Source organism: Pygoscelis adeliae, unplaced genomic scaffold, assembly GCF_000699105.1.
Source record: "Pygoscelis adeliae isolate BGI_AS28 unplaced genomic scaffold, ASM69910v1 Scaffold10, whole genome shotgun sequence".
NCBI classification, from domain to species: Eukaryota; Metazoa; Chordata; class Aves; order Sphenisciformes; family Spheniscidae; genus Pygoscelis; species Pygoscelis adeliae.
The window spans coordinates 4,505,347-4,529,284 of NW_008824053.1; the positions used below are offsets into that span (position 1 = coordinate 4,505,347).

The 23,938-nt window shown below is 36.7% G+C and overlaps 2 protein-coding genes across 3 annotated transcripts in view; one reads left to right on the forward strand and one right to left on the reverse strand.

Annotated features, from left to right (window-relative positions):
* Positions 1-1,592: 1,592 nt before the first annotated feature.
* Positions 1,593-22,699, forward strand: GLMN (glomulin, FKBP associated protein). 2 transcript variants are annotated; one of them, XM_009333779.1, is made up of 18 exons: positions 1,593-1,660; positions 2,166-2,291; positions 3,699-3,818; positions 4,604-4,712; positions 5,933-6,179; positions 6,938-7,037; positions 10,530-10,717; positions 11,205-11,258; positions 12,191-12,221; positions 12,597-12,686; positions 13,214-13,255; positions 13,340-13,413; positions 13,733-13,817; positions 16,019-16,128; positions 17,132-17,195; positions 20,674-20,797; positions 22,239-22,321; positions 22,466-22,699. In XM_009333779.1, the coding sequence occupies exons 1-18, from the start codon at positions 1,595-1,597 to the stop codon at positions 22,571-22,573; spliced, it is 1,821 nt and encodes a 606-aa protein (XP_009332054.1). In that variant the 5' UTR covers positions 1,593-1,594; the 3' UTR covers positions 22,574-22,699. The 2 variants fall into 2 exon arrangements, with proteins under 2 accessions (XP_009332054.1, XP_009332055.1); XM_009333780.1 differs by having other exon boundaries at positions 16,022-16,128.
* Positions 22,700-22,706: 7 nt separating this feature from the next.
* The window catches only part of LOC103925121 (chromosome unknown open reading frame, human C1orf146), an 8,975-nt gene continuing 7,743 nt past the window's right edge, over positions 22,707-23,938 (reverse strand). Inside the window, exon 5 of the mRNA XM_009333782.1 lies at positions 22,707-23,699. Within this exon, the coding sequence (XP_009332057.1) occupies positions 23,580-23,699 (120 nt within the window). The 3' untranslated portion in view covers positions 22,707-23,579. The remainder of the gene's footprint in view (positions 23,700-23,938) is intronic.

The window sequence follows — 23,938 nt, forward strand, 5'->3', positions numbered from 1 at the left end:
AAGGGGGAGTGGGGTTGCCTTGCGATTTTTTTAATTCAGCCGTGTGTTAAAGGCTTACGGTGGCAGCCTCTTTGTACCGGCCTGCGGGTTGTACCCCGCCTAGGGAAGGGGCCGAGGTGTATGTTTATTAGAGAGGAGGGAGTTTGGTGAGCATTAATAGTAGAAAGTTTCATGTGATTCACGGTGCTGTCCACTTGCCGCAGAAACCTCTGAAAAGATTTAATTAGAAACTGGATTAAGGCCTGCGACCGTCTGCGAGCTCAGCTGGTAAATCCCTGGAGCAACACGGCGGGTGCTCAGGGCTTGTTTCAAGGCTGTAAGTACATTGCAAAGTTACTGAGGGCTGAAAATGCAAGAATGTTAGCGTTCAAAGGTATCTTTAAATTGTTTTGGGAGGATTAATAACATCCTGTAAAACTAAGAGCGCAAGTAGTACAGCGTGTGGTAATAAAGTATATGATAATGACCAAATTAAAATGACAGGCTAGATTTATTGCTAGATTGCAGTGACGTAAAAATGTTAAAATAGGCCGTTGAGAATAGGAATTGAGTTGTTTATTCTTTGAATAATAAAATTCATACACAGATGCTTTTTAAGCTTTTGTGAGTTGCCTGTTTTTTGTAAACATCCAGGTAGCTTAGTTATCTAGATGTTGTGTGACGTAGCAGAGGTCAACCATATGAGGAAAGATTGAGGATGTTATATTGAGATGTCTGTATAAATATGGAACTTAGGTGTTTTGTTGAATAAGTAGCTAATTATCCAGGTGTAGAGGTAATTGACACTCACAGTGATCATATAACCTGGTTTAGGCACATGGAATTACTTAAAACTATAAAGATTATGACTGCTGCTATGATATATCAGGTGAATAACCAAGCTTGATTTTATTTGTAACTCATGGTCCTGACAATGTAAAACTTTGTATATACTTAACATCACTCAAACGTTTAACTTAATTGTTTTTAGCAAGAAAGCTTTTAATTATAGTATCTAGAGGTAAAAGGCCACTGAACTAGCCCAACCTGGACACTAAAAGGAAATAAGTGATACTGTGTATGTATCTTAATTGGAGTGTTGATATAAACTGGCATGGTGGCTGGATCAGCTGTGCACATCCCAGGCATCGGGTTAGAGTGTTGCAGTCACAGCTGAGCAGGAGCTCCTCTGGTGAGAATAGTCACAGAAAATGTGGTGTATCGTGGGCATCCGTGCTTGGTACGCAGTGAGCCCAGACTTGCTCTCTGTTAGCTGCAATTTTCAATGTATGTGCCCACGTAGTAGCTGAGGCTTCCTAACTTCTTAAGATGACCCTGGTACTACTTGGAAAATTGCTTCCCTGTACACAGAATGCAGGTTGCTTCCTGTCTGTAATACTGTCTCCTGCAAATATGGGGAGTAGAATAATATAGTGTACATTTCTTAAAAATGCATTTTTCCTTTTTTTTTTTAATCATGTGGTCTTCATAACATCTGTCTGTTTAGGTTGTTCTCATTCCTCTGTTGGCATTTTTTTAATAATGTGATTATTTTTCAGTCTGTTTTTATTTCATGTGTTTTAATACTGCACTCTTTAATTTATTATAGTTTCCAATGCCAGAAGAAGAAAGTCAAACTATAATGGCAGTTGATGAACTTCAAGCCATAATACAAAGATGTGTAAGTCGTTTTCTTTCCATAAAAGTAACAAGTGTAAGCAGTGTGTATTTCTCTTCACATATTATAATTAAAACCAAAATGACCCCAAAACACAAGACAGTTGTTAGCAGAACTCCTCATTGGACAGCTAAGTTCAGCCTCTATGTTTCATTGATTTTTCTGTGGTGCTTATCCCAAGATGCTTGGTAACTTCTGCTTTTTGGAGAAAGAAGCGTTCTTGTACTCAACAGTACCTGTCTGAAGTAACAAAACCCTAGCAGGTTGTTGTAGAAAATACGTCTTCCAAACAACATGCTGTAGTCTAGACCTAGAAAGTGCTATTGAAATACTGCTTTGTCTTCTGTAGTAGCTCTTTGTAGCTTTTTTAATATGTGAAAGATGTTATATAAGAAAAGATGAGCTACAATGACACTATATTTAATTTTGAAATGAAAGCTTGGATTTTCTTTTTTTTTTTATTTGCCTTTTATAAGTATGGAGTTAAACGTGCATATTTTCTCTCTAGCAAATTCTGGAAGAAGCTGATTTCAAAGGAGAAGATTTTAATCTGTTTCAGGTAGCAGGTCAGAAATGTTTAGAAGATGGGTATGCAGCTCAGTTATTAGAAGTAATTCAAAATGAGAAAAATAAGGTGAGTTTAAGTTTGCACTATATATTGGTTGTGCACTAACACACCGTTAAATAGATAAAACTGCTTATTAAAAAGGGAAAGCTACTTTCACTGTGGAGCAAGGCTGTACATATGAATAGTTAGTAAGTTGCTCTGTGTTAAGTGCACGTTCTTGTGTAACTTCAGGTAGCTCACAGAAACCAAGTCATGATAATCTTAACAAAACCATTAATAACTGTTTTTCAGTGAGTTAAGCAAAGAGAAGAGAGGACAAAAGCATAATTAAGAGAAAGTGACAGTGTCCCTCTTTTGCAGGACAGGATTTCAGATGGTGTACTGGGTCTGGCTGGCATGAGTTGATTTTCTTCGTGGCAGCCTGTATGGTGCTGTATGTTAGATCTGTAACCAAAACAGTACTGATAACACACCAGTGTTTCAGCTATTGCTGGTCAGTGCTTGTACAGTGTCAAGGCCTTCTCCATTTCTCACTCTGCCCCCTCGGTAAGCTGGGAAGTTGGGAGGGGACACAGCTGGGACCAGCTGACCTGAACTGATGAAAGAGATATTCCATACCATATAACATCATGCTCAGCAATAAAAACACACGGGGATGGGGACCCACTCCAAAGTAGCTGTTGCTTGGAGAGTGGCTGGGCATTGGTCTGCTGGTGGGAGTTGGTTTGCGTCATTCCCCCCTCCCCTTTTGTCCTTCACTTATTAAATTGTCCTTATCTCAACCCATGAGTTATTCTCTGTTTCGCTCTTCTGATTCTCTCCCCCATCCCACTGGGGGAGGAGAGCGAGCAACCAGCTGGTGGGTGCTTAGTTGCTGTCTGGGGTCAACCCACCACAGGTGGATATAATAGTATTGGCCAAAACTGTAAGAGCCAACTCAGCTGATGCTAATGTAAGAGATGCTAATGTCTGTAGGCACTTTGGGGAGCTGGGAGAGTATACTAAATTGTACACATATAAATAGGAAGTTCAGAAAGAAAGTGAAGGATGGAGTGTTTTGGCAATGTTGCACGGGGGTCACAGTCTGGTTTTGAGTTTTGTGAGTTTGGAGTAACAACTGAAGATCTTGATTTCCCTCAGGTTAAACGTTCTTTCTTTCAGCAAAAGTCCTCTACTCAGTCTTGTTTTAAATGTATTGTCATATAAATTCTTGGAAATATATATTGACGTGTTAGAATTAATACAATGAAGAAAACTGTACAAAATATTCAGTTGTATTTATAGGTATGGGGAGAGAGTACAATGTGTGTCAAGTACAGAACTTTATGGTAATAGATGTTACATTTTCAGTGACATTATGGTGTTGGTTATAACCAGGACATTGATCTGTCTTTTTTGGCCTTCATATGTACAATCTTTCTGGGTTTAGAAGATGTCCAATTTTGGTTTATTCTCTGAAAATCTGGTTTTTAGGTTATCATCAAGAATATGGGTTGGAATCTCATCTCTCCTCTTGTTAGATGTATTTTCATGTATAAACTGGAAGATGAGAAGCGAGAACACTGCCTGAAGATACTAGATCAGTTGGCACAGGTACGTTTTTGAAATACATGGTTATAATACAATAATTGTAGGGAAGGGAGAGGTCCTAATTTTCCCTCTGATTTCCAAAGAAAACAAGGCATGAATACTTCTGGGTTCTTCTGTCCATTTCCCATAACTTTTAAACTCATGGGCTGGTTTCATCTGAAGTAGACACAAGCTTAGTGTTCTCGGAGATAATTAACCTCTTACAAATCTTGTGAAATTAGTAACTGGACAAAACAAAGAGACATAGCATTACCCAGAAGAAAAAGGCAGATAGAACTCAAAGTTTTTGATAGCCAGCTGCTGCAGTCAGAGCAGCCACAGCAATACTGCCTCTTGTCTACTGCAGATGACAATGAGGACCTGATGATTCTGATGGAGCGGGGGGGGGGGGGGTTTAATCTCTTCAAAACTAGTTCCCTTTCATTCATGTACTTAGAAAACAACTTGAAACCCTATAGCTTGAGTTAAATTCACACTGAAGTTTTTCTTTTCTCTTTACTCCTAAGGGTTACTTTGCTAAGGTACTGTGATGTTTTTATAGACCGTAGAAATCAAGTTTAGTGTCATTATTATGTTTTCAGCTTATATGAAAGTGTACGCACATATACACTCTGCAGAAGACGTTCATTGTAGGGAAGTACTTATTGTTTCATATTTGTTTTCTTAAAGATTATCTTGGATGTTCAGATCTGCTTTCTTGACATTCAGGAACTTGAAGTTTGCTTGTGATGAATTTTTTAGCTTATGACCATGGTGATTAAAAAATATGCATTGTTCCTCTCCTGTAGCTATGCAATCCAAAGGAACTTTTTTTGGGTTTACTTGAGCAGATTGAGCAGACGTCTGGAGAGCAAGTGTGCCAAACTGTCATGTTATTGCTTCAGCCTTTGCAGACAGGTAAGATGCACTTTCTCAGGTGATTTATGAATTAAATTTTCTCATTTATTTATCAAATTAGTTTAGCCTTTGCTGGAATAGTTTCAGAATATGTCTGTCCTGACAGGCTTTACAGTCTATTATATTCTGCAAAATAACACAAGGTATAATTCTCATGCTTATATCGGCCTGTTAGAAAAAGATTTTAGATGGGATTGATAGCATCAGTTGAAAAAGCAACATTCAGCTATTTTTCATCATTTACAAGAATGTTGTCCTGTGGCAGTTATATTTAGAGGTGTAAACCATTCATACTGTTGCTACAGAAATAGAGAATTACATGGATTTGTGAAATTCTTCATTATTTAACTTTTAAAACATACAATTCCATATTTTCATAGTATAAAACTTTTATTTCAGATTGAAATATTTGATTGGTGGGGGGAAGCATTCTTCTGGCTTATATATAAAAACTAAAAATGTTGGTTTTGGATACCCGCTAACCAGATAACAAGTAATAGTTTCTGTTTTGATATGTGAGATGAAATGAAGTGTCTTGTATGAAGTTTAAGTCTGATTGTAGCAGTCTCTGAGATATGTTATTGAATTATGTTAGAATTTAACAAGAGAAGCATTTTTGGTAATTAGAAGTATGTGGGGTTTTGGATAGACAATCCGCAGTCAGCCTGCACCGAGTGCAGTTTAAGTGGAGAGCCACTAGTGCCACTTTCTCAGCCTGGGACCCCCTCTGTTGGTTCTGCCATGGAGTATGTAACAGTTCTGAGCTGCTTCAGGTTGAGTCAGGTCTCAGCAGAAAGGTTGGGCCATTGCCGCTCGTTTTGCCAAGCACAGGAGTCAAGCAATCAAGCAAGAATAAATCAGTTTTCCAGATCAGATAAATGAATATTATTTCATTTAGACTAGTTCTAGACAGATTTTTTTTTTCAGTCCTCATCATGGTGCTACAGAGAAAGGAAGAATGTGTTGAAATACATGACTGCTTTAATATTTGTCATTCTCAAATATATGGTCATTTTAAATACAGTATATTAAACTAGCTGATGACATTTAGTCTTGCTGGATTTGCTCATGTGATTTCAGGTATCAGTCCCTCTCCTTCCCTGAAACAAAAGGCTTGCTTATGTAGTCACATTGTTTTTCTTCACGTTTTCCTCTACTAAGTAAGTAATAATGTCTCAAAATGTGCGCGTGCTCTTTTTTTTTTCTCCCCCCACCTCCAGTGCTTTTGAAACTTCAGAACAAGAAGGCCTACTCAGTGGGTTTATCTTTGGCGATGATTATGAATCAGCTTACTGCCTTACCTGTACCTTATACAAAACAACAAATACAAGAAGATAAACTTGGTCTCTGTCAATGTTGTAATGCAGTGGTGGACTTTGCTAAACCCTTTGTGAATGAAGTTGTTAAAAACATGGAAAAGTCGTCAGAATACAATGACATGGAGCTGAAAGAAGAATTATTAAAATTGTGAGCGTTTTATGTTAGTGTAATATATTCCTATATAATATATTTAATGGCCTCAAGTTGCGCCAGGGGACGTTTAGATTGGACGTGAGGAAAAATTTCTTTACTGAAAGAGTGGTTAAACATTGGCACAGGCTGCCCAGGGAAGTGGTTGAGTCACCATCCCTGGAGGTATTTAAAAGACGTGTAGATGAGGCACTTAGGGACATGGTTTAGTGGGCATGGTGGTGTTGGGTTGATGGTTGGACTCGATGATCTTGGAGGTCTCTTCCAACCTTAATGATTCTATGATTCTATAACTTAACAAAATGAACAGTAGGCATTTATTACATAGGCAGTAAATAAACAATCTTATTAGTGTTTTATAATACTGCCAACTTATATTAACTAATGTGGTATTTCAAAAAAGAAAAACCCTAAATATGCCTTACATACTTAAGAAGTGAGAGAAGAAAAATAATTTTTTTTTTTTTTTTAAGTACAGGGAAATGGTAAAGAAATACTAGTGTCTGTGCTGTGAAGCTGTTTTGGTATTCTTCTGCTTCTCCTCAAATTTACAACAGTGAGGATAATCATATTCTGGAGGTGGAGTCTAAGGAATGCTTCTACAGGGGATGTTCTTTTTTTTTAAATTCTCCTTGGAATATCAGGAATAGCAGCAGCTAATATGAGGATAGACTTTATTCTTGGTCGTCAGTGACACTATTATAGTCTGTATTTGTGACCTTATTGGTGATTTAGTTTCACCCATTTTATTTCAGCTGTATGAAAAGCCTGAAATACCCATTATTGACAGCTCAGCTTGAGCAACTTGAAGGCATTGAAGAACATCCCTTTCGGCGTTTTGCAACTGAAATTATAGTAAGTGTAGTCAAAATTAATTGCAGTGTTTGCAAAACCAGTGGTCTAGTTCAGAATTACCTATAACTTGTTGTAGCGCTCATTTTGCTTCCTTTATTGCTTAGTGGGATGACTTACTGGGCCTTGTAAGATCATGCAGGTAGATAAAGGTCTAGAACAGTTCCAGGTCCCATCTCTGGAAATTACAAATCTTGCAGAGACAGTTTTGCTCCTTATAAACCAGTTTGGACTGCTCTGTGAATCAGCAGCTGCTACTTTGTTGTAACTGCTTCTTTTTCTTGGTGATGTATGAATTTATTAGAATATCTAAAGGATTGTCTTTGCTGCAGTATTACATCAACGCAAAATCTACATGTTACCTTTAATCCAAGTGTTGCACAGAGAGAAATGTCTAGTGTGCCTAGTGCAGTGCCAGCTGACTATTAAAGAATATAAATCGATGTTTGGCGGCTGCTGCTGCTAGAGCTGGAAATTCAGTGGGAACATGTCCACTCCATGCTACCAATGCAGTTACTCTGGTTTTGAATGTTTTACATAGCAGCTGTGTCTTATTAGAGCAAGATTATTGTGGGTACAGATAATTTTATTTAAATTTGCAGCAAAACCAAACCTTATAAAGAGGTAGTCAGGTACAGTCCATGCATATGTTGGAACACACAATACGTGTATGTTTTCAGAAATAGGACTAGGTGTGATTAATAAAGTTACAGCAAGTAGAGCTGTGCTTTGTTCGTGTTTTGAATGTGGTAAAGAATATTTCCTCTCTTGCACATTTCCAAACGTAGTGGCTTGACCCCAGCTAGCAGCTAAGCCCTGACCCAGTCACTCACTTAGCCCCCCTCAGCGGAATGGGGAAGAGAATCTGAAGGGCCAAACCAAGAAAAACTCACGGGTTGAGAAAAAGACAATTTAATAAATGAAGGAAAAAAACCCAAGTGATGCAGTCGCAGTCACTCACCACCTCCTTACCAGCAGACCGATGCCCAGCCAGTCTCTGAACGACAGTTAATCTGAAAAATACTACCTCCCCACAACTTGTTGCTGAGCGTGATGTTATAGGGGATGGAATACCTTTTTGATCAGTTTGGGTCAGCTGTCCCAGCTGTGTCCCCTCCCAGCTTCTCACCCACCCTCTGCCCACTCGCTGAGCGGCAGAGTAAGAAACAGGCGGCCTTGACCCTGTGTAAGCACTGCTCAGTGATAGCTGAAACACTGGTGCGTTATCAACACTGTTTTCGTCGCAGATCTAAAACACAGCACCATACGGGCTGCCATGAAGAAAATCAACTCCATGCCAGCCAGACCCAGTACACCAAATTTAAAATATTTGTAAATACCAGTTGTCTCTAATTTTCAAATGTGTGTTTATACAATGATTTGTGTTGGGCTGATAAAATGAAGGAACCTTCTTGACAGCCAGGTGCTGGATTATTTTATAACAGTTTATTCAGAAGCAGGCTGGTAAATCTTACTATGAAATAAAAGGGTGGAAAATATTCCCAGTACTAAATGGAGTCTTCCCTCGGGATAGCCAATGGGCCACTAGTTGGGTAACACTGAATAGACCGTAACAGCTCATTTGTATCAAGATTGCAGCTAAGGTCTTCAACTCTTACAAAACAAGCTGACCTTTTTAGATGTATAGGAGAACTGAGCATATTAACTGGTTATTAATATTTACCATTAACAAAATACAATTCTAGTTTTGGTAACTGGCCATTGCAATTCTTTTCTGTAATTTGTTTTATAAACTATGGATACGCTTGTTTCTCATGTTAATGTCGACTGTATTAAAGGCTAGAGTTAAGTTTGAGCTTTGGATTTTGTTCTACCTTGTTATCCCCGATTAAGAGGAGGAGAATTCACAAGTCAAATACAGAAGGACAAAAGTCGAAGAATGCCTGGAGCTTTGTAAGAGAGAAATGGAAGTTACAGGGAAGGTAGAGTGGGGGTGAACCTGGCTGAGGGACAGAGGAAATCCAGCTATCGGAGGAAGATGGCTGAAATGGCTATAAACTGTGAACTAGGGAGTTAGAAGAAGGACAGCTTTTTATATGATATAGTGGAGGAATTAGTCCTAGAAGAGCAGAGACTGGGTCAGGGTGTCAATTTGGAGGAGGGAATGGCACACTAAGACTTGATGAGTTTCAAAAGGAAGACTTGGAGCCAGCTGGGATGAGGAAAGCACACAAAAATATACTACGTATAAGTGTGTGCAAATGTGCATGCACGTAGAGGAAGCCTGGAAGTTGTCATGTGATGCAACTCTTTCTTCTCCAATTTGTGTTTAAAAATCTAAGCATTTTTGCACACAAAATTCTATATTGAAATGTTAAAGTAAAATGTACTTTAAGTACAGTAAAATGTAAAGTAAATGTAAAGTGAAGCACACTAAGCAGTTAGCAAAACTTTTGGTTGTTTTTCAACCATAATTAGGTTTTCTATCATGATCACATCCATTTTTTTTTTCTGCAGCATGCCTCAGCATAGGATGGAACTGCTGTGTGGATCAATCAGGGTTGTGCAATGAAAGAGAATCTTGTCTCTGAGACCTTTACTTCATTTATTGCAGGACTTTTAGGGTGTGCAGTGAAGGAGGCAGGGATTACCAGAAGATGATCTCGTGGCTAAGATAGTTGAAGGGTGCTCTGAAAAACTGGCTTTTTATCCTGCCTCTCCTTTTGGGCATGGTCTGAAACCATGTTTTTTATGCTAATTATGAATTACCTTTTCTTCATATTCTCAAGAAATTGACTTCTGCTGTTTGTGGAATTGGGTAATGAGAGCTGCAGCTAAGGTCAGTAAAGTCATGCTTTGACTGTATGACATTTTGTGTAATCCTAATTTTCCAAAATGTGAGATCCCAGATGTTCAGTTTGGACAACCCCAGAACAGTGAGTTAACCTTGGTCTCGCTGTTTCTTCATGATATGTACAATAGGAGTTACATTACCTCCGAATCCACATGAATGCGGGGGGGGGGCAGGAGGAAAAAAACGCACTAGTATTTGTGAAGTACTCAGGTGTCATTGTGTTGCACATCACTGGAAAGAAAGGCCATACAGAGTGATTCGAACTTTAAAGCGGGGCTTGCCTTTAGCAGATAAACGTTGTGTTGCATATTGATTAGTGAGCAGAAAACAAAATAGTGAGTATTCTGTGATCTGAAAAACACAGGGGTCCTGTGGCGTAATGTGATCATGAGGCTATCATTATTCATAGCATTGTGGATAAGGGAGCCAAACTAGGCTTGGCTTTTGCTAGCTTTTGAGTGCTTGACTTTGCCATCTTAGTAACATTCTTCTGACAGTAGTTATTTTTCCTGCAGGGTCTTTTTTGTGTATGTGTATATAGCATAAATACAAAATATTTATATTAATTTATACATATGCTATGTAAGAGAATTTACTGTAAATACAGTTAAAGCTTTGAAACTTAACTGGTATACAGGTCTTTTAAAGGCGACTATAGGCAATCTATCTATCTTTTTTAGGGCATTTTGTGGGATATAAGAGAACTGATACCATTAGTGTTTTTACATCGTAAAGGCAAAAGTCCACACTGGGAGAATCAGGAGTTTGCGGACGTAGAGCAAAAGAATTCTGCAGATTCTTTGGCATGTCTGTCATATCTGATGTTTGTTCAGCATTTTGGTATTGATTACTTTCCAGTAGTATTTAGGTAAGAACTATTCTTCCTCACTTACAGTAAGTCTGTACTTTGAAGATTCTTTCTGAGCAGAAGAAAACTTTTTGTTTGTGAATAGTTATGAATGAAAACTGTATTTCACTAGAATTTTGTTTCATGTCAACCTTTATGCGTTTATATTTTATGTAGCTTATATTATATACATAAGAACATACTCCAGTCCTGCAGATTACTCTGTTACGGTTTAATTTTAGATGAACTGTTCTTTTAAAGAAACAGGATTAGTCACATGCTGAAAATGAACATGTATTAAACTTTCAATTGCATATTTATAGACAGTTTCTATGTAAGAGTTATTAACAGCAATTTGACTTACTATTTTGTCTATTTCAAAATTATTAATTTTATAAAGATTTTTTAATAAATTTTTCCAAAAAGACTAATCCTGTCAAATATACTAACTGTGTGCAAATGTATATGGCTTATGCAGTTTAATGTAAACCTAATCTTTCTCTTTTAGTCCATCATACCTTCTGCAATGCAATATGACGCATATTGAAGTGCTACTGAAAAGGTAGGGTTTATGGTATTTGGAGTTCTAGGTAGTGGGTGTCATCTTTTATAGTAATTCATAGAATCAAATTTCGAATATACCAGATAAGTTCAGGGGAGGTTTTTAAACCTGAGAGTTAAAATGGCAAGTTCCACAACAAGATGGCTTCTTTTACTAAGAAGTATAAAAAGTTGTCTAAAACATTTATTTATTGTTTTCAGCTTGTATTGTGATATCATTTTTAGAAACTTTATTCTGAAAATGCAAAATTAAGGTCTTTTAAACATATGCAGAATAATTGGAGTGTATATTTACTTGTACTTCTGTAACAATTAGTTTGCTACTAGAGAAGACTATCATGATAGCATTTATTTGAATGTATTCTGCTACGATATGCTGTCTGATTAAAGGTCAGGCTTTCTAAAGGAAACCAGACTTTTCCATATATTGTGATTATTTCACCTTCCATAAGCAGCAGTGTTGGCCAAATAGTTTCTAGTGCTGCTATAGAAGGGAAGTTTCCCATTAGGACTGCTTACCATTTCTTGGTAAAATTTAAACAAATCCTCCTGGTCTCTTCAGTTTAGGATCTGTTGTGTTTTTCTTAGGCTTGCAGAACTATGCAAATGGAATGATCTGGGAAAAGTTTCATTTTCTTTGTTAATCAATGTCTTGATACCTGTGAGATGCTACTTTTGAGCATTTATAAATATTGAGGGGGGAAAAAAGTCATTTTTGACCCTGAAGAGAGGAGTCTAATCTTCAACTTTTCATCAGCCAGTTTATTCTAAAAATCTTTGAGAGGAATAATGAAGATACTATATTTAGAAAATAGAAAGAAAATTGTTGAGGGACAAGTTCTTTTTGATCTCTGTTCTAGTATTTCTTGTGAAATAGCAACAGTGTCTTTTTAATTAACAACTTAAATTTGATAATGTTTCTTCTTCTTCTAGAACAGAAGAATCTATGTTATCTAAAGGACTTGTAAGTTTTCTTTTAATCGAATTTTCAATGTTGGAATGTTTTTTGTTTTTTTTTCCAGTTTAAGTAATGGTAAAACTTTAGTTTCCCTTTCTAAGCAAGGTACAAATGGTAGTTTAGATAATAGCTTCAGAAATATTTTGAGGCTTAATTAGGTATTCTTCAGTCTTACCAACACTTATATTTACTGAACTTCACACACATGCATAAATGTCTAAATTACCATTATTGCTTACATTTGTAGCTCCTAGGAACTTTGGATATGCGAATGAGCATTTATAGTGAAGGTGCTTTTAGCCATGAAATGTTAAGCATATAGATTAATGTCTTATATATGTGCAAAATGTTGGCAGCTTTTTTTTCCCCCCCCACCTGCAGGATCTGTTTGAGAGCTGTTTATTGAGAATGGAAGATAACAGCCTTCTCCATCAGTATTTAGAATTCAGAGATTTTATTGATGTACCTCAGGTAATACGAAGCAATGTACAGAAGTCTTTAAAGTTTGATTATAACTAATACCTAGCCGTCTTCTAGGTGTTGGAGAGAGGACATGCTACTGAACCTTTATACGCCTGTGTCGTTAAATTGAAACCTTTAGTGTCTTGCTATACAGAATTGATTGTCTTTTCTACCTGCTACAGCATAAAGTTTCAGTGACGGTTAAAATATACTTAGTGTATGTACAGGCCACTAGGGCACTGATCTTAGCTGAAAGATGATGCTTGCTCGTTTTTGCCTCTTCCTTGCAAATCTGCTGCTTGACTACGTTCTTGTTTGGACCCAACAGTATGAGACTAGTAGTCTTGTGTATCAGCCCTGGGATTTCAACCACTGAAGCTAACATGAATTTCTTTGAGAATCTTCTCACAGGCATGGTTTTGTGGGCTGTGGGGTTTTGGTTTTCGTTGGGTTTGGGGTTTTTTAATGTCTTGAGTAGATTTTAGTCAGTGTGATGTAATGTAATTAGAAATTATGTTTTCTTTGTCCAACTGCAGGATTTGGTGAAAGTTATGACCCTTTGTCCTATAGAGCATCTGGTATGTAATGGGACCTACAGAATCAGTTAAGTGCTGAATTTATTTAATTAGAATTAATCTGATAACATCTTTTTTTTTTTTTAGAGAAAGAAGAGTTTAAATATTTTGCAGTTGTTCATAGGCAAGTTTGACGCAGAGGGAAAATATACATTATTCAGGTATGCATCCAAATTACCGTAGATTGTGTAATATCAGCCTTGGTGCAGCCTAATCGCATAAATACAATGTTTTCTGACAGAGTTCCTATCTGGTAAACCACATTAATTTTACTATGTTAATTTTTGGATAAGTAATGATTTCCAGTTGCCTCACATAAAATCAGCTGTCTTATGTAAGCTAGTGTTTAAAGGTTACATAGTCATTCATCTGTGGAAAAACTCCCACTTAGATGACATTATGGCCTTATTCACTAAGTTTTGAGCTAACTATATAGGCAGCTTTGAGGAGATAATCTTTTGTTTGTTTGTTTGTTTGAAGGTGTTTACTGAAGACAAGCAACCATGCTGGTGTGGAAGGATACATTATTAAAAATATAAAAGATCAGATTCACTTATCATTAACGGTGAGGCTATTACCACTAAAACCCAAGTTGCCATCTCAAAATTTTATCAGTATTACGTTGAGAAGATGTGTAGAGCTTAAGCTTTGAGTGATGCATTAAAAAAAATCCACTTTGAAAAGAAACATAAGATTGGGAAATTATATCATTAAAATATTAATTTGGCTTTTTTCTGCATATGTATTTTTACATTATAATTTTACAAATGTATTTTTTGATTGCACTATCTTACTGTATTTTTCTAAGAAGTTATGACTACCTTTTCTGTGCTTGACAATACATGCTTCTTTCTTAAAGAGGAACTACTCAGTATTTTATCCTCACAGTTCCTCATTTCTTGAATATAATTCAAATGCTACAGTCCAGACAGAATTATTGATTTTTTCTTGGTTTTTATGATGACAATCAGCATTATATTACGAGTGATTCACAAACCTTAAATTCTTCAGAAAGGGTTGAGCTAGATCAAAGCCATTTAAATCTCATATTTTATAATCATTTATATCAGGAAGTTGGAAAAAGTAATTAAAAATAAATGGGTAACTCTTTTTTTCTCTCTCTTTTTTTTTAACTGCTTAGGGCCTTTTCCAAATGAAATTTAATTCTCAGGGATACTGCCTTTTGTCAAATAGTACAATATAGTAAATTTACGCATATTTTATGCTAGCATAATTATGTTAGGAAACAGTGAATTACTATTTATTAGATCATAGTCTGTCCTGTATATTGAATCAGCAGGGGTGAAGAAGATGATAAGATGAAAACTGTTTCAAAAGGGGCTTGCGCTAAAATTGAATAAGTAAAAGTATATTCTGAAATTTCCTTCCTTACAGCTTCAGAATTCTCTTAATACATTTCTTCCATGTAGAGTTCCCTGGCTGTCAAAAAGACAAATAATCTTAAAATTTCATCATATGAATTTGAATATTCTAGGTTTGTTGCAAAGAATTCTGCTATAGACATAATGACAACAATTTCCTATTGCTATCCATTTACTTCATCTTAGTTTTTGTGCCCAGCTAGTCTTAATCTTTCCAGGTCCCGCATCTGATCTGACTTAACAGACAGTTACCCTTCTCCTCTCCTTATCTAATCTCGGTTTTCCTTCCAATCCACTTCTGCCTTTGTGCCGGTTTCCTCTCTTGTCTAGCTTTTGCCCTGTGTATGATGCCTCTTCCCCCAACCTTCCCCACCTTCACCTGAGATAAGGACTTAGCCAGCACGGGACCTTTGCAACAACTCCATGCTCTCAGCTTCGTTGTACTGACATGAAAGAGCCTTTTGAAGAGGCTGCAAAACTTTCAGAGAGAAGCGTGCTCACTTGCTCTTTGGGAACGATGGGCACACCCTTAAGTTAGCACCAGTGCAAGGAGGCTCAACCATCCTCACTGAGGAGGGAATTTTCAGGGGTCTTAGCTGCAAGGCTTTAAAAAAAACTTCCGCTAAGCAAGTGAGAGAGGTGGTTTTTTGCTGTTTTGCCCCTCCTTCATAATTTGTTGTAATTTAGGGGAATTTTTGTGAAAACAGCGAGTGGTCTGTCTGTGATGGCAGAGGGCGTCAGAGTAATTATGTTCTGCCACTTCAAAACCTACTACTCTCCATCTTATGCTTAAATGATTCTCCTTTCTGTCCTCTCCTCCCTCCTGCTTTCAAAAGAAAGTAATTGAATGTCCTTCCTCCATCAAAGAACCATAGAGGTGAAGGTGTACTTCACTTGCAAGCATTGCTAGGAGTTGTGGGTTTAGAAATACACAAAGAAAACTTAAAACACCTGATCATCTTAAAAAAAAAAAAAAAAATCATGATACTACTATTATGAAATGAACAGAGTCTCTGGTAGATAGCTAATTGTTCCATACCTCAGTATAAAAGAAGAGAGTGCTTAGTACGATTTGCTAAATTTATGTAAACAAATATTAACTATATAGATGGTGGTATGGTGAAGAGGTGGAGAATCTATTCTGGTGAAACTGAAAAGAACAGCTTGGTATGAAGAGACAAAGTAGGGAGGACTATGAAAAGACTAGTTTGTATACTTCATTCACATGTAGTAATTAGAAAAGATTTCTTCCAGTGTTTGAAATTTTTTTTATTTTGCTTCTCTCTTTTCCCAAAATTGTTGTTAAATTATTTAAGATTTATTTAAGATATCTTTAAGATTTAAATTTTGCACTCAACTAAACTTTTTTTATCGCTTGTTTCAGAAGGCATGTGACAACATTTGGTTTACGGGACATCACCTGATCTCCCTTCTAGATTTAGTGCTTTTGCTTCCAGAAGGTGCTGAGACAGATCTTCTGCAAAACTCAGATAGGTGAGTTGTAATCACAGTTAGAGGCTTTTCTCCTTTTTAATCATTTAAAAAGACTTCAGACTACCTTACTACAATGGGAGGTATGCTGTCATGTAATTAATAAGGTGACAGCATCAATGTATTTTAAACTAGAAATGGAAACGATCACTTATTTCAACCATCCTTTCAACTAACTCCGTGTAGAAGAATGTCACAATGCTATTACATTGATTTGAACAATAAGAAAGGAAGTCCTCCTCCATTCCCTGACGATATAAGGCCTCAGATGCCAAATTACAGAACTAAGAGGTAAAGCATTATTTCTTCAGGACTGTATGGTTTGTCAGCTTTCTGTAGAAGCAATTGGCAGAACAAAAGAAATGTGGTATGTTGTCTTACGTGACACAGGGGGACAACAATTATCAGATACAACTTTTAGCACACAGCCTTTTTGAGGCTGTTTCACACATTGCTGCTGGGAATCCAGTATCTCTGGAGTGACAATACAGAGCCACCTGAACAGCAAATACTTGCATTAAGTAATACAAAAATAACAGCCAACATCTCTGAAAATCTCCTGTATAGGACAAGTCTCTTCCTGTATGATGAGTAAAGTAAAGGTTGGGCTTGTAAGTCCATAAGGTGATAGTGTCCAGATGGACACATAACTACTTAAAAACCCAGATGTGTGATCTGTAACTGTACTGGATCTGTAACTTTGGATCACCAGTGATGCATATTACAAATCCCGTAGTAAGGTTCTGTCTCTTCAGAGAACTCTTTCCATCACAATCCGCAGCCTTCCCCGAAAGACGGTTTTAATCTTACTTGCAAAGTGTCAACTGTTGTGACGTGGACGTTACTGCGCGCTGGTGCTCTAGACTAAGCTATATCGCTCAACAGAGGAGTGGCTGCGTTTTGTACAAATGGATATTTTTAGGATGTCTGGCTAATGGACAATTTAAATTATTATCCCTGTAATACAAATCTGTGTTCTAAATAATAGCGTATTTTTAATTCACAGGATTATGGCATCACTAAATCTACTAAGATACCTGGTCATTAAGGATTGTGAAAGTGATAATCAAGTAAGTACTAACTGATTTGAAAATGATTGATTAGCTAAGGGCTGAGAGCTCGACTCATGTGAACGCTGTTATCCTTGATTCAAAAACATGTTTTTTGCTTTTTTCTTTGCAATGCTCAGTAATCCATAAGTGATGTTTTTATTAACTACATTAGGAGATATGTGATGTGTGTGTGTTATTCTGATGAAATTTGATTGCATTCATACTTAACTGTTACTGTAAACAAGAGAATGCTTTTACTCTGCCTGATGAACTGTATGTCCGTAACTTTAGAGTCTGTCACCATAAAATAACATCTCTATCAAGTATTTCCATGAGAAAAAATACTTGTTACTCTTGCTTATTTATTCAGTGGTATCCCTCAAGCCTCCAAGTGGATTTCTTTATAATAATAATAATAATGATAATACAAACCTTTGCAGTTCAGGAGATCCATTTTATTCATCTTTAGGCAAAATACTTTTTGTGTGGTATGCTGAAAGTTAATAGTATTAAGATTTCTCAGAAAGTATTTAATAATCATATTTAAATAGTTTTTAGCTGGGCAAAACAGTATTCTATATTGACCGCAACTGTGCAGCTGCATAATAGGTACATGTTAAAAGCATCTCTGGGTGTTAGCATCAAAAAAATTCTTGTCTGTAAGATCCACCTGCTGAAGTAACAAAAGGAATGGCCAGACCTATCTGATTTTCTGCTACATCGCTTTACTGGATACAGCCTAGAACGTTTTATGCACAAAGGTGACTTGCCAGCCTCAACTGCCCACCACTGTAGTTTACCTACGTTTTTATTATCGGTATACCTCTTTACCTTCATTTCTCCTGTGTGTGGATGTTTGAATGTAGATATTTCAGAAATACTCTGCATACTTAAACTTTGCAGTATATTTAAAAAATTGAAACTGCCCTTATGTATTTTACCCATATTATGCTACCTCAGTTTAAAGCAGGATTTTATAGCTTTAGCTGTAATCCCCACCTTTTTCTTCTGTTTTGTTTAGCTCTTTTCTGTCTGAAGCAGTCAGCAACACTTGTTACTGGTAGATCAGGGCAAACTGTGTTTGTTATTCAATTGCTGTGTGGCTTTTCAGTGTAGTATATTATGATGGGCCTGCTGGCTTTGTGTACAGTCAGTCCTGTCCACCTGCAGTTGACAGAAAGGAAATGTGATCCTGGATACTCAAGGGGAAACTTGTCTGAATTTCACAATTGGGTCGATATATGGATTCCGTATTCTAGCAGCTGATTTATAAGTGCTCTGACTCGCATTGTGTCACGACAGCATTGAAGAGCCAATGGAATGATTTATGTTTAGTTTTCCAGTTACATTCCACTACCAAACGGCTACTTATTCTGATAGTAAATGCAAGTTCTGTTGACTCTTTCAAATCATTGTGTTCCACCATTCCTCTAATTCATGCAATTCAGTAGCTTTTTATCCACTCTATCATGTAGCAAACAAGTATCACCTGCTCTAGTTGAAGATGTCCCTGCTCATTGCAGGGGGGTTGGACTAGATGACCTTTAAAGGTCTCTTCCAACCCAAACTATTCCATGATCTCCTTAGTACTAAATGTTTTGATTTTTGCATTAAAATATTTCTTTAAATCAGTGACGGTTTAAACAAAAATTGCTTTTTGGTTTTAAAGTACAGTAAAGCCTTTCCTGACTTCAATAAGCAGTATCAATGGTCAGATGAATATTCTACCCAGCAGATAAGTATCCTAAGGTGTTTTGTTGTTCTCCCCCAGTTCCTTGACTTTCTTTATGATTTGGAGTAATAGACTTCAGTATATCACTTTCTGTTTTCTAAAATACAGAAAAAAAAAATCTGATCTACTTTTAGAGCACTTTGAGATCTATGAATACAAGTTTTATAAGTGCGTAATGATATTATTAGTCTAAGTAGAAGAATAATAATATAGCTTGCTCTGATTACCAAAACTGCAATGAAAGTGAATAGTAAAAATAGCTTTCAGTTGGTGCATTTCTAATTCACTATTTATGTAATTAGTTAGTATTGATAAACTATACCCGTTTCTCAGATTTACAGAGTGATTACTGTTTAAGTGCTCATTATGGTCCACTCAGTTTCATGTAAATGCTTAGCTTTGTAAGAAAAAAGAGTATTCCTTTCTTATTATTACTAAAAATTCATACATAGTAGCACACAATTGCTGTAACAGTGCTGTCTAGTACCTGGCATAAAGAATGTCCCTACGGTTTGTGGAGAAAATAGCATCACCTCTTCTGAAGTTTTCCCTTAAACTTGAGCCCTGCCAGTTCTTCTTGACTTCCTCCCTCTCTCCTTTCATATCGTGCAAGTGGGGCAGGAAGAAAAATGCTTCCTTTCGTGTCAGTTCAGATGTTTTGATTGCTGTGTAACAAGCACTTTAATTATCAAGTTTAAAAATCAGTGTTCTTCTGGAAAGTTATTTCTTCATTTTTAGCCCCATTCTGATGGAAGTAATTACCGGTTTTCTTATTTGACCGGTTAACTTTGTGTCATTTAGCATTAAAATTTGGTGAATTTTCCACTGTAATCAACAATACTATTTAACATTGAGAACTCGTATTTTTATCGTCCTTACTCCACCCTTTGAGGATACTGCCTGAAGAAAGGAGTCATATAAATGGCTCCTATATCCAAAGACACAAAGACTGCTTTATATTTGTTTCCTTCTACAGCAGTTTTGTAACTAGGAGCTTCTAAGGTGCCAAGGCAGAGAAGTTTTCCTCTCGTGCCGTGTAACCTTGAACAGCCTTGCTTTTGAGCATCTTTTCCTTGTATCTCTTGCTTCCTGAGTGCCGTTATTGTAAACTCCTCCTTTCACCCGTGCCAAACTGGGGAGAAGTTCACGTGTCGCTTGGCTAGTGTGCCTAAGGATGGGGTAGTAGCATATCCAGTAACATTCCTACAATGCTTTTAAAACTGAATGCGATGTAGACAAGACCCTTATATATTTGGGGAGCATGACATTTATCAGAGCTTTCATTTGGCATCGCGATACCGTGTTAATTTGGGAACTTAAATATTTGTGCCATTTTGCTGCTGAATTATCTTAGAGGAATCTACAACTGCTGTTTACTCCCTGTAGAGATTCTAGCCTGAGAAAGTGGCTAGTACAACATACCAAGGTCCTTTCAGCTTTGCTTACAAGAACAAGTTGAAAACCTGTGTTTCCATTGCTGTAGTTATCAGCCTACATACTAAGTTTGCCCACCCCTTTTTTTTTTTGACTGCTTCATCCTCCGATTTTCAACAAATAATGTTGAAAATGTGAGAGAGAGGAGCTTAAACGTCCATCACGATGCTATTCATGCTTAAATGGATGAGTCTAAATTCTTTTTTTCTTTTTCCTCCCAGCACAGAAGTGTATGTTATAAAGGCTAGTCCAAAAACTCGTGCTCAAAAACTTAGCGTTGCGATGCTCCACGAAAAGTAATTTGTAACCTTCTCTGCTCTGTTTGAATAGACTGGTGTATGGACCACGCTTGCCAAGATTGAGCAAAATTTCTTAAAACCACTGCACGTAGGACTCAATATGTCAAAAGCACACTATGAAGCAGAAATAAAGAACAAGAAAGAAAACAGAAGAGGTTAGTTGTTTTCTTTTTTTCTTAGCTTTGTTCATATTTAGAAACTTTGGAAATCCTTTGGAAACAAAGAATTGGTGAGTGCTGTATAGATCATGTTTTATTTAACCGTTGACACTATTCCAAATTTCAAATAATAATTCAGTAGTTGCTATATTTGATATTAATAATTTTCATAATTGGTCAGAAAAATCTGAACTCGTTTCTCTCTCGTCACATTTGTAAACCTTATGGGAACCTGGTAGAAATGTCACATGAAGATCTTCAAAGCTTGTTCTGCATTTATGCTTTTGATTTTAAGGTTAGACAGGAGCATCTAAGTCTCCCTGTGAATATATAGCCCTTAGGTTGCACACTAGGTGTGGGGAGGTTAACAAGAGGAGAAATAATTTGCACGGCAAGTAGGTGCTCTCTTAAAGCCTGAAGGATTACATTCTGGGTTTTTATTTATTTGTTTTAATCTGACACACAGAATCAGATTCTGCTGTGGGTTAAGCAGACACACTCCACAGGGCACAGGCGCTATAGCTGCTTTAGGCCGTGTCTGTGTATGTCAGATCCTCTGTTCCTTTGTGGTCTCCAGTGTAATTAAGACGGCCCAAGGAACTCGCTTCTGCTACCAAACATGTCAGTATGGCTTTTTGCCCCTAGTCTTGTCCTCTCCTGTTGTAAAACTATATGAGGCAGAGAAGGGGAATTTTTCTGAAGGCGACCTGTGGATATCTTTCTAAAGGGAATCCTTTTAAAATGAATCGGGAAGAAGCTTTTTCTTTAAGTCCCTCTTACATTTCTCTAGGCTTTGAAAAAGCATAAAGAGATTTGAGTTCAGGAGAGAACATCTAACTCAAAATAGTGAATGGTTTAGCCTTTCTCCCCAGTGTATAATCTTTGTAAGCACTATGTTGAATTTCAGATATGTGGTCTGAATGCAAGAGTTTTTCCCCTTAGTTTACAGACTTGTCCTCGTAGTTTTGCCTGCTGCAAGTAAGCTGTCTGAAACAGAGAAGCCTGCAGCCTTTTCTTAAAAAAAAAAAAAAAAAAAAAAAAAAAAAAAAAGTTTTTCATATCTGGCTTCATTAGGTCAAGCTAAAGAACCTTCTACTATCTGTCTGGATGTGGAAATATTAAAAATGTATCAAAAAATGACCAGATTTAATTTTTTTTTTCCTTTTAAGGAGCATTTTTGCTATATAAAATTGAGTTGCAGATATTGCCTGTTCAGTAATGTAGTCATATGCAACACAAAGTGCAGAGAGAGCATCCAGCTCCAGCTGCCTTCCTCTTAAGGTTCAGCACCTCCTGTCCTGCGTTTGGTCAGTCCCTAGGTCTGTGGGGGTTTTTAACAATGCCTGTCCTAGAAATGCTAATGTATTAAATACTCTTTTCATTCTAAAAGCTACGTGAAGCAGCAGCCTGATCTCTGGTTGGTTATTTTCTTCTACAGAGGCACACAGTTCTAACACAGTTTGTTCTCTAACTGTTAGTGGGGAAAAGATGCCTGCCATGACTACTGACATGCAGCTTCAGGTGAGTTTGCGTTTCCTTCAGAGTTATTCAGAAGTATTGACGTTTTCTCTTCAATCTGGAGACAAACGTACATGTACAGTGGGTAAAAAAGAAAAAAAAAATTCTTTTAATAAAAATAACATTAATCTCTTTTTGTCATTTCAGGTTTTACACTCGGCCCTCTTCACATTTGATTTAATAGAAAGCGTTCTAGCTCGAGTAGAAGAACTCATTGAAGTGAAAATAAAAGCTGTAATGGATGAAAATAGTTAGGTCAGCTGAAGTATTTGAGTTAACATACTTCTTATAAGATCATTTTGACCGTGAGGCTTTAGTTGAAAAGGAGGCTGCCCACCTTTAAAGAAGAGCAATTCAGAGTGGCCTCTAGAAGAATTGCAAGTGCTGTTCTTTTTTATTTTCTTTTGCCATTGTATGCGATTCAGAGAGATGGCCTGTTTACCGAAGTACTGCTCTTCAGAATTTGATGTTTTTTCTTAAGTTTAGAAACTACAAACAAGGGGGTTTTTTGTTCTTATGCTGTGGCAAGAAGGTATGGTTGTGTATTTATTTTTGTTGATTTTCAGAATTTGTTAGATATAGTTGCTGACTGGTGTTGTGAATTACAAAGAATTTTTTTTTTTTATAAAGTGACTGGAGAACCATTGATTAAAAAGCACCGTTTAAGCGCAAGGTATTTTTATTAGTGCTTTTTAATGTTGAAAAACAAGCTTCTACATTTACAAACAGGTCTGTAAGGCATAGATAGATAACAGTAGAAACACTATGGCAAAGGAAACCAGGTTTAAAGAGAAACACATCAACTTTGAGCCAAGTAAGATGTTAAAAATTAGTAACACAACACATAACGCTTGTGTTTAAAAAACACACTGTGTAAGATTTCATACATATACCTGTTTATGCATGGGAAACCTGTATTTTGGAATTGTTTTGATCATCCTTCTCTCTAATGATAAAGTTTTCCTTAAGATATATTAAATATTTTGGGAAATTAGTATAAACAGATGAGCTCGTAAGTTCAGAATCAAGTTGAAAATAAGGATGGCTTTTCTATAGTGCAGTTAAACCACTTTTTTTTTTCTTAGAATGCACATTTGGTACAATGTATGCTGTTTTTCACTGTGTAGTTATTTAATATAAATTTTCATTCCAAATGCATAAGTTGTACATACAGTCTTTTGAAATGTAACTATTTTTAAGAACATTCTATATTTTAAGATGTAGCCGCTCTATTTATGAATAAAAAAACCCAAATACTAAATTAATTACAATGCAGCTGGTACTCCTGAAGCATCTTCCAAACTGGACTGTTTTCTATTATTTGGGCTTTTGTCATTGCCATTTTGTAACGAATATCATCTGCTCGTGGCTTGGAAGTTATCTTGGAGGAAAGAAAAATATTATGAGTAGGACACAGTAACTCTTAGGTAGTAGAACATTCAACATCTTATTTTTCAAATAGTACAAATGCAAAAGTATTCAGCAGTGAAATTTGAGTCATGTTTTCTGAAGTAGACATTCAGGAACGACGGACACAGAGGTGATTTGACATATCCCTTTAAGGTGCAAGACCAGTCCTAAAATGACCAGTGCTGTCAGCATTGCAGCTGACTATCTGGA